Raw genomic sequence first — 15,396 nt, 5'->3', positions numbered from 1 at the left:
TCAGATTTGATGTATTGAATTATGCTGCAACTGCAGACGGAGTGTCCCGTGACAGTGTGACACTGGGAATTAACAGAAGGAAAGACTTTTATGCACAGTAGGGCTGGAAAGTCCTGGGCCAGATTCCATAAGCAATGCCTATCATCTGTTTCATCGATTGTAGCCAAATTGTGGGTGGCTGTAATTATTTGCTATTCTTGTATTTTGCAATACAATAGATTCTGAATAGAGGATTGAAGATTTCACAAAATTGGTATAACTGAGATCATTGCATCCTACTGTTCATCTTCAGTAGTACTGACTTAAGAATTATAATCTTTTGAATAATGGGTTTCAAGTTTGTCAAGGGAGGCATGCAGAGAATGCCAGCTCAGTGAGTGTTCCCTTTCAGATCACTCTGGGAGCACAGTGGTTTCCATAGATGGTATTTTTGGAGACATATTGTGATGCCAATTATTCAACTCAGGATCTTGCTCCTACAGGTGACGGCGGCTATGCCAAAGATGCCAAGATGAAAGCCCCTTCCTCCTTAGCAGTGTCGCCCGACGGCACCCTCTACGTAGCAGACCTTGGGAATGTCAGGATTCGTACCATCAGCAGGAACCAAGCCCATTTGAATGACATGAACCTTTATGAGATTGCCTCCCCAGCCGACCAGGAGCTTTACCAGTTCACAGTCAACGGAACCCACCTGCACACCCTGAACCTGATCACCCGGGACTACGTGTACAACTTCACCTACAATGCCGAAGGTGACTTGGGTGCCATCACCAGTAGCAACGGCAATTCAGTACACATTCGCCGAGATGCAGGGGGGATGCCCCTCTGGCTTGTGGTGCCCGGCGGGCAGGTGTACTGGCTGACTATAAGCAGCAATGGCGTTCTGAAAAGAGTGTCAGCCCAAGGCTACAACCTGGCCTTAATGACCTATCCAGGCAACACCGGGCTTCTGGCTACCAAGAGCAATGAAAACGGATGGACGACCGTTTATGAGTAAGTTCCAAATTCTCCACAGAGGCCTTATTAGGCTGTTGTTTTGCTGGCGTTGTTTTGATTTGTTTTTTAATCTTAAAGAGTATATTACATTGGGAAAGACAGCTTAGCAATTGTCGGGTGTTGCATGCTATTTCAATACTCACAATGAAAAGTCAAGGAGAAAATTTTCTCTAGCTCCGAGGGTGCGGACCCATTTCTAGAGAGCCATGTTGCCAAGCCCAATGATCAAAACAGAGACTGAATCAAGTGCAGCGCTGCTTGAGGGAGAAGTCAGTGTGCTCAAGAAATGTACAGCTTGAGGTTGGCAGCGAAGGCAAACTTTCATTTCAACAATGAAACTTGGGGCTAGTTCTACGGCAGCAAAGGCACAGTGTGATTTAACAAGCATGTATTGCACCCCCATGGTGGCTAATGAATGAATAAATACATGTGTGCCCAGCCCAGTTCAGCTGAAGTTGCCGTGGAAGGTGGGAGAGAAGTTAGAACCTAACAAGGGGACCCTGGCAAAGAGGGGTCCAATCCCATGCGGCAGAGGCTGGGTGAGAGAGGCAGCCTGTTCAGGTATTGCTGTGGGTTTCCCTCGCATGTCAGAGAAGCTGGGACAGCCTGGCGTTTACAGACTGCCTCTGTGTTAGCTTTGCAACACTTCGAATTAACCCAAGGAGAAGCGCTACAAGGCGTGTGTGACAGCCAGCTACCAGGAGGTCCATTGAATGAAAACAGAGATTATTGGCCTGGCCTTTTAAAGCACAGACAGCCTTGTTTTCAAATCAACCTATTTTAGAAAGTTAGTCTCCTGCCGGCACTTGAGAAGCCTTCCCCCCGCCCGCCCTCCCCAAAGGGTATTAACTGAATTTGTCACCAATTTAGCGGATGAGGCTAAACCATGCAATCTGTACTCCGTGTCTGGAAAGTCTCTAAAACCGGAGATTGTGAGAAGTGACGCTTTGAGTGTGATGGGTTCCAGGCTGACTCTTCTGTGAGGATGTAGAGAATATGAAGACAAGACACCTACTCCCGCGAGCGCCTCCTGAGGAAAGGGGCAAACACAATTGGCCACCAAAGTTTGGGTCCTTTCCCAAAGAACTGTCACTTAAGACAAAAGAGCTGGATGGCTATTTCGGTTTCACTTAGAAAAAGGTAGTCGGCTATTTCTGTTTCAAGTCTTCCTCTAGTTGGGGGAAATTCCTCATGCATCTAATAAGAGTAATAAAAGCTACTTTTCACTGAAGGTTGCTGTGTGCCGGTTCCGAAGCCAAGGGGCTTTATCGCCTTTCATTTGATCCCAATAACAACAACATGGGCTAAATACTCCTGGTGGTGTTGACTGTTGATGGATGGTTGTCAAGTCAATCTTGACTCAGGATGGCCTGGCGTGGACAGAGGAAAACTGCCCCATAGACTTTTCAAGGCTGTGACCTTTTGGAAACAGAGTGCCAGGCCTTTCTTATGAGGTGCCTCTGAGTGAATGTGCACCATCAATCATTTCACTAGTAGTCGAGCACTGAACTGTTTACACCACTAAGAACTCATAAGTGCTCCTCGTGTGCCCATTTTAAAGATGAAGAAACAGAGGCACTGAATGAGTAACTTCCTCTTGATTCAGATAACCAACATCCACTACCCTTTGGAAAGATAAAGTTTCTGGGTTTTTGTTTTGCTTTGCTTTGTTTGGAAAGATAAAGTTTCTGTTGAGAATATTTTATATCCTTTACAAAATCAGGCCATAGCCCACAGTAGCTGAAATTAGATAAACAATGATTTATCTTAAAAGATTAATTTGGTCAAGCAACAAGAAATGGCTGAAGTATTAACTAGTTTTCAAAATAACCAATTCAAACACGCATTCATGTATGCTACAAAGAATTACTGAATACCTGCTAGGTGTCTTTATGGACTTTACATTCTCTTGGAGGTAGGCAAGTAAAATGCATAGAATTTCAGATGGTGATAAGTTTGATGCTGAAGAATAAAGCCTGGGAAGGGGATCAAGAGTAGGAAGCAGAGGGATTACTCTTTCCGTTTGGGTGGTCAGCGAATGTCTCATTGATAAGGTAACATTTGAGCAAAGACATGTAGGCAATGAGAGGGAGTAAAGCACGTGATTATCTGAGGAAAAATATTCCAGGCCCAAGAAGTAGCAATGACAAAAGCCTTGCAGTGGAAATAAGCCTAGCGTGTTCCAGACACAGTAAAGCAGCCATTGTGAATGGCGTGAAGACAGTAGGGGCGAGATGAATTCCGTGAGGTAGCAACGGCTGCTTCTTAGAGGACCGTTTTGACCATTGTAAAGACTTTGGCTTTAAGGAAGACACAGAGCCACTGGAGAGTTCCGCATGAAAGAGTTACCTGATCAGACTTGCCTTTTTTAAGAATTGCTCCGACAGCTGTATTGAAAACTGATTTAGAGTGGAAGCAGGGAGACTGAGATCTGGTGGGGAAGGACTATTGCAATAATCCAGGTAAAAAGGTGGCTTGGACCAGAGAGTAGAGTGGTGAGAAGTGATCCAATTCTGAATACATTTTAATAGCAGAGCTATGGAGACTTACAGGCCTCAGAGATAACTCCAGAATTCAGGGCCTGAGCAACTGGATGATGAAGTTTCCAATTTACCATGATGGAGAAGACTGGGCAATGATTACATCATACTGGAGGGTTATGGGTAGAGCACGAAGAGTTCAGTTTTGCATGGAACAGTTGAGCTCATGAATATATTGTGTAGGCACAATATTCGATGCATCTGGAGTTGAAAGAGGCTGGAGAGAGGAATTTGGCATCCACAAGTCTTTCGATGTTATTTGAGGCCAGGAGACAGGATGCGATCTCCAGAGGAGCATAGACAGAAAGAAAGGATGTCTGGGAACTGACTCTCCAGCTCGCCAACTTTGAGAGTTGAGGATATGAAGATGAATCGGGGAAGAAGGCCGAAAAGACACAGCCAGTGAAGCAGGAGGAATGCTAGGAGAAGCACAGTAAAAAAAACCCAAACAAACAGAAACAAAAACCGATGAACTGAGGACGAAGGAGTGATCAGCTATGTCAGACCCTCCTGAGAGTCAAGTGAGATAAGCACTGAGCATTGGAGTTGGTCCTGCAGAGAACAGGGTTAACCTCAAGAAGAGCAGGTGGTCTGGCATGGTGGGGGAGAGCAGCCCGAACAGAGCATGTTTAAGAGAGAATGGGTACTGAAATGTTCTTAGCGGCATTATTCACAATGGCCAAAAGGTATAAATCGCTCAAATGTCCATCAAGAGATGAATGTATTTTTTAAATGTGGTCATGCAATGGACTATTAATCAGCTCTGAAAATGGATGGAGTACTGTTCCCTGCTACTACATGAATGCGCCTTGAAGACGTGAAGCTAAGTGAAATATGGCAGACCAGAAAGGTCACATAGGGTGTGTTAGTCCGGGTAGACTAGAGAAACAAATTCATATGTATATAAGAAAGACACTCATATGTATATAAGAAAGAGCTTTATATAAAAGAGCAATCGTATATTGAGAAAACGTCCCAGCTCAGTCCAGATCAAGTCCATAAGTCTGATATTAGCCCGTATATTCAATACCAGGCGATAAGATCCTCTTCAGACTCACGCAACTCATACAATGCATCCCAATGCAGGAAGATCACAGGCCAGTGGGTGGAAAGTCTTGGGGAACCAATAGCAGTGTGGGTCTCCACATGGGTCCTCCAGCTCCAGGGCTCTGGCTGCCATCAGCATAGTTCCATGTGGCTTGTCAATAGGAATATGAAGTAGAGAGACAATGTGGGTCCTGGCTCCGGGGAGGAACCAAGGAAGTCCCAGAATCCTCATGAGAAGGCCACTCCCACGAGGAAGGATCACCAGGCTATGATCTGATTGACAGGCTAGATTCCACCCCTTCTCTCTATTTATCAAGTTGACATGAAATTATGTAACTGCCACAGGAACCCAGCCCTGTCCCCAGGATTTTGTCAGCAGTGTGTGAAAGCTATCAATTAATAATATAATTATTACTTAATGAAGAGATGAAAACCTCAGACATCTTCATGGAAGTCACGGTGGAACTTGATGGCCACAGGAGACCTTACAGGTCATTGTACAACTAAGGAAACCAAGGTCCAGAAACAGGGAAGTAAGCTGCCCATTCACATAGCAACTTGGCTAGATCTCGAGTCGAGAGTTTGAACTACTCTTGCAGTGATCTTAGTATTGGATCAATGGTAATAGCAGGTCTAATCACAGGAGCGAGTAGAATTGCCCCCTATGGGTTCCCAGGCTGTAGAGTATTTCTGCTGTGGTCTAAGGAGACAAACTGTTTGTCAAGGTGGAAACAGACATTCTGTTCTGAAATTAGAGAGAAGGGAAGAGGAACAGAAACTTGCCAATTTGGGCAGAACCGATGACTGTTGTGTCGAGGTAACTCTGCCAGTGAAGCCGTTAAGCTTTCGATTATCTGCGGCCGACGGGAGGAGAAATGACACAGACTACCCTGAACAACTGGCATCTCCAAGTGGGATTTTAAAATGCAGCACGTGCCGGGAGATGGTGTGAGTTTTGCTGGTGTTGTGTGGTGTTGTTTAAAGAGCTCATTGATTCTCATAATCCTGTTTGACTTGGACCAGGGTCGACATTGCACACCCCAAGTATTAGTACTTGACGCTTGGCTGCCCATAAGTGTCTTGCGTGTCAGGGAGAAGCTGGCCACAGAGAAATGGCTAACAGGGAGGTCATCGGCAAGGCAGGGCTCCAGACAGAATGAGGCGGGCATTGTGGCCTGCGGGGCTGGGGAGCCTCTAATGGTGATGACCGTGCCACAGCTGAAATAGGAAGAAAGAGCCTCACACACTGCACACAACCCGTGGATGTCTCCACACGAGGCAGCGAGAATAGCCAGGAAGCCCTTGCTTTGCTTCCCAGGCCTCTCCCAGTCAACTATGCCTAACCTACAACTGATTGCAACGCCTGTGTTCTAACACTGGACTTGGTTTGACCTCTGGAACCTTCGTAGGTGAGCCTAGTTGCATCATAGGATTTTCTAGACTGTACTCAGGAGGGAAGGAGACTGCCTGCCAGGCCTTTCTTCCATGGTGACGGTAGGTAGGCCGGTTTGTACGGCCACCCCTTAGGGGAGTAGGAGAGTGCAAAGCACTTCGCTAAGTTGCATGCCTGCTCCGATTCCAGGCTGAGTTGATATTGCCTCAGGTCCCTGACTCTTTGTAGGAAGGCCTCCTATTCAGAGGAGACGCTACCTTTAGGTATTTCCTGATCCATGGTCTCCCCTGTCCCCTGAGTCTGACACCATCGTACGCCACCCCAACCCACCTCCAAAAAAAAATCACCCTCCGACTCTTTGGAAATGTCTGGAATATCTTCTAAACTGCTTTACAAATACTTCGTTTTATCTAGGATGGCTGATGAAGGCTTCCCTCTACTTGCTCCCTGATAAGATTAGACGTGGAGGGAGAGGGCAGAGTAAACAAGCCATGTCTCTGGGTGAGATATTTGCCTGGGGATTGGACGCGATTCCCATACAGAAATGGCTCTGTAAATGATCAGTCCATTCAACCACATCGAAAAGCTTCCAAGGCTTTCTAGAATCCCCAAGTAGGAAGGGAATGAAAGCACCATCTGGTCCAGCACCCTGCCTCCAGGCAGGCGAATGATTTCAATTAAGCCAGAAGAACATACGTATAATTGTCAACTTTCCCTTCGGGTCTCTAGAGACCGAAACTTGGCATTCTTGCAAAATCACTTCCCCCTGTGCTCTCCTCCCTTATCAGGGATCTGGAGAAGGCCCAGCAGAAAGGTTGTGGGGAAGGCTGGGGTGACGTGCAATCAAGAAAGGAAGTGAGCAGAAGGAAGAGGGGTGGCCGCAGGCAGTTCACGCTCTCTGAGGCCGGTAGGGAGGGGTAGCTGCACAGGACACCCCTGTAGTCTGAATATGGCCTCCCCACACCCTCCCCAATGGTTCGGCCTGATCTGTAACCACATTGGCTCGCAGATCCGCCTCATCCCTTCCAATTCGAATGGCAAAATCCTATTGCGCTCGCTCCCCACAGCTAGGGAGTGAGAATCAACTCCGTGCCAGGCACTGAGATGACAGAAATGGATGAGGCACGGTGCCCTCCCTGAACAGATTTGATGTGAGAAGTTGCCGTCTACTGCAGAAGACAAGTCCCAACAATCAGCCAACACAATAATACAGTTACAATAATGACAAGGGGTTGCCGTCTTGTACACACCTGGCCTCTGGCTCCATTCTCTCCCTTTTCCAGTTTCACTGCCAACAAAGCGCTGCTTGGCTCTTACTAGTCTCCCACTGAGAAGGTTGTGATGCCTCTCCATCATCTACTGACAGCCACTTCCCCTATGCCCTCCCCCTAGTATACCTCTCCAGCCTGACCTCCCACTATGGTCCTCGAGAAACGGGTGCTCCACCTCCCCTGTCCCCTCCATGCACAGCCCATTCACCCCTATGCTTTTGGGCATGCCACCGCCTCTGTTTGGAATGCCATCCTTCCCCTCCCCAAACTCTGCTTCTCAAAATCCTACCCGGATTCCCACAACATGTCCTCTCATTTTCTTCCTCCTCCTCCCTTGCTCCGCCCCCTTGCAGCTCCTACAACTCTTTGTTTACCTAACAACCAAGCAGCATTCGGTCCTGAGAGTTCTCTGGTGTGCACATCTTGTCTGCCTCACTAGACATTGAATGCCTGGCAGCGCTGCATCCCCAAGACCTAGCCCCCCACTCTGATATGGATTGAATGAAGGTCAAACGAAGAGAGAAGGGCATTACAGTCTGGGAGCTGGATCTTGGGAAGCCAGATGAAGTGATGGGTGAGGGAAACTGGGTGGGGGTGGGGCATCCAGAATCTCCTAAAGAGCGGTCAAGCCCCTGACATAAAAGGGAAAAGTGACAATGAGCCCTTCTTAGCTTCTGGTAAAAATAGGCAATGAATGTCCTTCTAGAATTCTTCAGTATTTCTTTGGGGCAAAGTCGAGGGATCTTCTCATGGAGCCCCTGACCAGTTTGGCTCTGCCTTATGTTTTCGTCAGGAGCCAGGTGACTCAGTGAAGGAGCCCTGGGCATATAGCGGGTTGGGCATTGGGCTACTAGCTGCAAGGTCAGCAGTTCGAAACCACCAGTCACTCTCCAGGAGAAAATGAGGCTTTCGAATCCCGTGACGAGTTACCGTCTCAGAAACCCATGGGGCCAGTTCTACTCCATCCTCGAGGGGTGTTAGGAGTTGGATTCAGCAGGATGGCAGTGAGGGAAAAGAGCAGGCTACCCTTTAGGAGAAAATCTCAAAGCAAACATCATTTTGTGAAGGTCTGAATAGAAAGTCCCCAACTAGACTCTATGTTCCTCAAGGACAGTAAGGAGTTCGGCAATACCTTCATCAGTGTTTCCTTGGCTCCACCGGGATGGATATTTGTGCACGTGCTCGCATGCTCACACACACCACTAATGGGCACATAGCCCCTTGCTCGCTAACTCACTGCCATCGAGCCCGTTCTGACTCCTAGTGACCCTGTCATCTAAAACAAAAATGCAATGCCATCGACTCAATGCCAACGCATAATGAGCCTATAGGACAGGGTAAAACTGGCCCCAGTGAGTTTCAGAGACTGGAACTGTTTGTGGGAGTAGAAAGCCCCCGAGGAGTGGCTGGTGGTTTCAAACTGTGGACCTTGTTCATTGCAAGCCGGCACATAAACCCTCTGCCACCCAGGCTCCTCATACTTCACTGGGGCTCTCACGTGGGAACTCTGTCGAGTCAGGACCACAACCTGTTGCCGTGGGGTCCATGTTCCCTCCTGACAACCCCATGTATCAGAGTAGGCCTGTGTTGCCCATTCACTGTTGTGCCCTACTCAGGGACCCCAAAATCAGGACAAGGATGGACCATTTTCTAGCCAAAGTCTTCACACCCAGGCTGCTTCTGCTGACTACAGAGGTGGAGCCAGGGCCTGGCTGTGCGATTCAGCAGCCAGGTTTTGTGCACATTGTGAGGTGGAGGCTGCTCCCATGGTATGGCCGGCGGGGATCGGTTGAGGCATATTGGCATGCACTCTCTGTACCAAACAATGCTGGCACCAAAGGGAAGCACATAGCATAAGAAATTTTTATTAAACCTGTTTCTTTGACATTCAGTCTGGAAGCAGGCATTCCCCTGTGATGGAGAAAAGAAAAACTCGAGCAAAGCCATAGGAAATCAAAGTCTCCCTTTATTTCTTATCTACTTTGAGCAATCTTTCCAAAGTTGTGGGGATTATCCACTGACACGTACATCTGTCTGTCGTGCTGCCTTTGGAAATGACCCCACTGAAGAGAGGTGGACCTGCAAGTTTTGATCCAGGATCATATAAATGATTGAGCACGTGCGAGACAGCATAGTGTAGACACCAGAAATGCAATTGCTTTGACTGTGACTGGCAGAGCTGGGGTATGTGAGTCGTGGGGGTGGAGGGGGTTAGGGAGGTGCTTTGTTGCAGTCAGATGTGTACTGCCAAGTCAGGGTACATATCCAGTCAATAAAAGGAAACTGAGAAAGCAATTGCCTTTCCAACAACTGAACAGGACTGTGAGGCATACTACCTTATCCCAACACCCTGGCCACCCTCACTAGAAAAGGACCAGGCAGCAATCTCCCACCCAGGCCAGTTTAGCTTTGATCTTGGAAGATCCTATTATCCATATGAGGAGCACGGAGGGCTCAGAGTGTGGTGGAATATGCTTAAGCTCTTGGGAATGCAGGTTAAAAGAGACCAACGGGAAAAGGGTAGGTTAGGAAACTAGATTGCTTCGGAGGCCATGGTTAAGGCTTGTGGGAATGTCTCATCCTTGTACTTTCGCACGTGGATGGTTGAGCTGGTAGATGGTCCTGTTCCCTGCCAGTATGTAAAACCAGGGTTAGCCAAGGCTTTGGGACTCCGACAGACGGAAAGGATCCTTTGACTGGAAGGCTCTTTGGGAAGCTGATTTCGGGGTCCTAGATGAGGTATCCTGGATCCATCCTCAATGCTCAGGACCACAGCAGTCAAAAGATCGACAGATGCATGGCACTGGGTCAATCTGCTGCACAAGGCCTCTTTAAAATGTTGAAAAGCAAGGAGGTTACTTTGAGGATTCAGGTGGACCTGACCCAAGGCACGGTATTTTCAATTGCCTCGTATAGGTGTGAAATTTAGACACTGAATAAGGAAAATCAAAGAAAATTTGATGCATTTGAATCATGGGACTGGCGAAGAACATTGACGGTACCACTCACTGCCAAAAGAACAAACAAATCTGTCTTGGCAGAAGTACAGCCAGAATGCTCCTTTGAGGCAAGGATAGCAAGACTTCTTCTTACATACTTGGGACATGTTACCAGGAGAGACCAATCCCAGAGAAGGACATCGTGCCTGGTAAAATAGAGGGGCAGCGAAAAAGAGGAAAGCCCTGGACAAGATGGACGGACACAGTGGCTGCAGCACTGGGCTCAAACATAAGAACCGTTGTGCAGACGGTGCACGACCAGGCCGTGCTTCCCTTCTGTCGTGCACAGGGTCACTATGAGTCCGAACTGACGCAAGAGCATCCAAAAACACACAGACTTTGCTGCGGGCTGAGAAAAGCAAAACCACCAAGGCAGAGGCCCTGGTGGTGGCGAAACACAAAGGACCTCACCGCCTCTGCCAGCCAGCCTGCGAGATCCCAGTCACCTCATGAGGAAGAAGTGCAGCCACTTTTTCGCTCTCTCAGCTGCCTGGAAGTTTCCCCCTGCAGGGAAAAGCAGGTTGACACCTTGGGAGAATAAAGGCTGGAATTCATTTTCTTCTCCTGGAGGGGGGACCAGGAAGGCAAAGTTGAGGCTGTGCTGACCATTCTAGCCCTTGCTCCTTTCTTACCAGAGTTTTGCTTCTCGCGCAGCCACCGAACCCCGGGGCAGGCCACAGGCACACGGGCAAGAATGTGGCCACTGACCTTCGGCTTTTCTTAAATAGCGAATCCCTAGCTGCATAGGAACAGCACTCGGATTGTTTTGACTGAAACTCATTTAAGCAAATGGTGCAGCCAATTCAACAGCTAGGGCTGGGAGTATCAGAAGATGTCAAATGACTGGTTTGATTCTGTTTCTTCACAGACATGACTGTTTTAACTGATAGCGAGAGCGCATGTGGGCATGCTTCCGTGCATAAAGATGGGTAGGAAGGTTGGATAGTAGGTAGACTTAGATAGGTGTACAAAAGTGAGCATGGCACTACACGCACCTAGTCTGTGACATAAGATGTAGTCCCCTTTCCCAAGCCAACCAAAAGCTGGCATAGATTTTTGACATTGGAGAAACTTCCCCAGCTGAGCACTTTCAAGCCTTGTGGATTATCATGGCATTACTAGGCCATTTTGAGTAATTGTTGGGGGGGAGGGGCCAGGGGGTGATCGTGTGTCCAGCTGTATCCAGTTCACTTTGGGTAGGAAGAATATAATAGTTTAACAATTTAAAAGCAAATAAAAGTGCTTAAATATTTTGTAATTTGCAACTTGCAAAGAAAGCAGTAATGGGTTTCCAAGTGCATGTCTTTACTTTTAATGAAGTGTTTATTTTTCCTGGCTCTATTGGCAATAAAAGAACAGCTCCCCTTCGAAAGCCTTCAGGGAAGTAGTTTCCATTTGGAGGACAGTGAGATTGCCAATAATTCTGATTTTTTTTTTTTTTTTACAAAAGTAAACTCTCTACACTATATTTCGAGATATAGGTTATTGCCTATTATCCCAGGTAATTATTTTTGTCTCTTACGCATATAAGCAAATTACAAAACATTATGTACTCGATTCCAAAAAGATTTTAAAAAAAACCTAAATGACACTGAGATCAGAGGGCTCCAGATTGTTTTAATGAACATGTTTCCATTATCCTCTGTGCTTGTTCATTTTGTTGGAAGAATAATTCATTCATTTCAAATTTGGCAACTTAAACAGCAGCAAATATAATTTTCCTATCACAATGCAAAGTCAGTTTTATTGGCCTTCCCAGGGTTGAGGTGGGGTGGGAGGGGTGGAGCCTTTGTGCTTCCTTTTCCTTTGACAACGCCACCCTCTGCTGGTTTGGGCCAGCTATTGCAGCTAATGGAATGGACCCAAATGGCACCCCCAAGCCTCCCTGACACCTTGCACACTGCAGGACCTGATCCATAAATCAACTTTCCACCTTGGTGATGCATTGCCGGATATATTTTTTCCTGTAAAACAGCACAGCTCAAGGAAGTCATCAAGAATTCAGAAGTGGCAACATTTTTTTTTGATGAATCATCTCTGACTTTTTCATATTGAACAAGGTTAATCATGCTTGTTATCACTCAAAATTATACTGTATTCACTGGAAAGTTATTTATTTATTTGGTTTTGGCTTTCAAAAGCCTGTGGTCGCTGCCAACAGGCTTCAAAGTTGGGACTGGTTCCATTTCCCAGGTACGATCCCGAGGGCCATCTGACAAATGCCACATTTCCCACTGGAGAGGTCAGCAGCTTCCACAGCGACCTGGAGAAGCTGACAAAAGTGGAGCTGGATACTTCCAACCGTGAAAATGTCCTCATGTCAACCAACTTGACGGCAATGAGCACCATATATATTTTAAAACAAGGTAAGGCTGTTTGCAACTTGACCTCCTGTAAGAGCAGAGATCCCAACTTCTACCGCAGACCCTCTGCAAACTTTCAGTCAATAGGATTTGCTTCTGGCTGAGGAGATGACTTCTGTCAATTTGCCAGCTGTGAAGCCTTGAACCTCAGACAAATCCGCCCCTTTCCCACGGTCCCATGTCACTGTGGGCCCACATCGTTGTGGGAGTTAGGAGGTGAACCCTTGGCCAAATCTGCTCTTTCATCATGTCACTTCCCAACACTCTGCCATTTGTAAAGCTCAGTTAGGCTCAACATTATAGTAAAGAAATGGCGTCAACGCCCCATCTGAGCGGCGCCCCATCTGAGCTAAGCATTCTAGATCACTGCTTACCTGGGTGAATACAAAGGACAATTTATAGCACACACTGAGGAGGAGGCGATGTGAAGTGCGGAAATAAAAGCTCATTCTAGTCTGAGGGAAGAAAGAAAGCAGGGAGATAGGATGGATTTGGAAGGGCTGTCTCGGATGCTATATAGAGGGGAAGTGGCCCAAAGTGCCATGGCCTGAGACTCACTCTGTCATTGGCTTGTGAGATCAGACACAGACCTGTTCACGTTCAGATCCACTCGGAAAAGAATTTTTTGAAAAAAATTGGTTTCACGACTGGCAAGTGCTAGATGGCTTGCCGGGGTGCAGCAAGTGTGCTAGTGTCCCCAGGGGGTCTGGCTGCTGAACGTCAGTCATTCTAGCTCCTAGCCTATCCAAGTAAGCAGCCCAATCCAAGGAGTCAGAGGGAGTTCGGGAGGGAAGAGTCTAAGAAGGAGAAAGCCGAAACAAAAACAGCCTGCAGTGGTAGACAGGAGTCTTGTATCCAGGAAACCTGATAGCCGGGCTGTGAAAATAACGAGGCCCCAATGGGCCGAGAGTCTGGCTACCTGTCAGAGTGGCTGCGGAGCCCAGAAGGCAGTTAAGGCCACAGTGACCCCATCTGCTCCTTCTTTTCCAAATTTGCTTCCTAAAGCTAAACTACTCTCTCCTGCACTGCGCCCCCCGCCCCAACTCGGCCCTGCCCGGCCCTCCCCCTCTAACGCTTGTGCTCTTCTTGCCCACAGAAAATATCCAAAGTACCTATCGGGTGAGTCCAGATGGCTCCCTCCGCGTCACCTTTGCCAGCGGGATGGAGATCAGCCTGAGCTCAGAGCCCCACATCCTGGCGGGCGCAGTCAACCCCACGCTGGGCAAATGCAACATCTCCCTGCCCGGCGAGCACAATGCGAACCTCATCGAATGGAGGCAGAGGAGAGAACAGAACAAAGGCAACATCTCCGCCTTTGAACGGAGGCTGAGGGTAAGGCTTGACCTGCCGCACGCACGCACGGAACTCTGGTTTTACTTCTTGAAAGCCGTGCGGCGGCTGCCCGCTAGAGTCCCGTGTCTCCCAAGCGTTTCAAATGACTGACTAGCTTCTATGATAGCCTCCTTCAAGAGACGGTGCTAATGGCTAAGAATGGTTTTGTACCCTGAAACGAGCATTCCAGTGGGCGTTTTGTTTGTCATTAGTCAACCGAAGGACTCTAATCATAGCGGTTTCAGGCACCGGGACAGTCAGGATGGAGAAGTGCGTTGAGTCAGGAGGCCCGCCCGCCTCCCCTGCCCCCCTCAGCACCCCTTGGGGATGGTTCTCGGAAAAACGAGGCTGACCCAGGTTCTTCCTTTTGATGTTCCTTGGAAAAGCCCAGACACATACACCACGAGCCATGTAAGACCCAAGGCGGCGCGTGGACAAAGGCAAGATGAAAGGGGCAAAGCTGTGAGGGATGTCGGTGCCATGAATACTGATGAAGGCCTGACTGGGAAAGGGCCTATAGGGACACTCAGAGGAAATTTCCTGAAGGAAATCAAAGATTAGAGTCTTCGAAGTCCTACCAAGCACCACTCACCGCAGCTCACCAAAGAGCCCTCAACCCAAATTGCTTTTGTGCAGCCCACGAAACCTACACCCGCCACAGCACCCTGTCTGTCGGTCTCTTTTTGAACCTTAGCCAACGTTCAGATGACGTGCCCGACTTGCACACAATGGTAATATTCACTACCAGCCCCACAGCAGCTGCCAGCCTGACTGACAGCCCCTCCCCCCGGAGGCCAGGCCTGCTGTGGGCACCTGCAGCCCGCCTGGGATGCTGGCCTTGCACTCAGTCTCACAAAAGATGTAGAAACCTTAAGACTTTGACTCAGGCCACGCCTAGCAGCGAATTCTAGGGAGAAGCAGTCAAGCCGGTCATGTGGGTTGATATGGACAGAAAAACAGTTGCTCCCTGTTCGTCGGCGCAGTTGGTGACACCCAGACAGACTGCTGGGGGTGGGGGTGGGGGGTGTCACTGTGTTTTGTTATATCATTTTAACTACAGCTGTGCCCCTCACAAGTTTATGTGCCCATTTCGTTCCTGTTGGCCAGATTCTAATAGAATCTTGACCAGATATGCTACGGAATGGAGGTGCAAAACCAGTCCAAGGAGTCCAGCCTCACTGGGTGGCCAGCAGTGAGGGTTGCTAGCAGCAAAGTTCTTGAACTGGGGCCTCCTGGGTAGAACCCTGGGAGCCCTGCTTGTACTGTGGGCCAGGCGTTGGGTTTTGAACCACAAGGTCAGCTGTTCAAACCCAGCAGCCACTCTGCAGGAGACAGATGAACGTGGGGAACCTGAAACAGAGCCAGGACTGACTTGCTGGCAGTGCTTTGGGCCAGAACCCTGCAAAGAGGTGTCAGAGAGACGAACTGAACACCTATGTTTGATAGCTGGCTTGA

At 48.2% G+C, this 15,396-nt stretch overlaps 1 protein-coding gene across 1 annotated transcript in view; it reads left to right on the top strand.

Annotated features, from left to right (window-relative positions):
* Positions 1–15,396, top strand: part of TENM1 (teneurin transmembrane protein 1) — a 406,739-nt gene that overhangs the window by 350,266 nt on the left and 41,077 nt on the right. Inside the window, exons 22-24 of the mRNA XM_004713061.2 lie at positions 483–993; positions 12,440–12,612; positions 13,706–13,941. Coding sequence (XP_004713118.2) covers positions 483–993; positions 12,440–12,612; positions 13,706–13,941 — 920 coding nt within the window. The remainder of the gene's footprint in view (positions 1–482; positions 994–12,439; positions 12,613–13,705; positions 13,942–15,396) is intronic.

The sequence above is a fragment of the Echinops telfairi genome, unplaced genomic scaffold (genome assembly GCF_000313985.2).
Source record: "Echinops telfairi isolate 266 unplaced genomic scaffold, ASM31398v2 ScPeMD7_6080;HRSCAF=6971, whole genome shotgun sequence".
NCBI lineage: Eukaryota > Metazoa > Chordata > Mammalia > Afrosoricida > Tenrecidae > Echinops > Echinops telfairi.
This window is presented reverse-complemented; position numbering and strand designations above follow the sequence as displayed.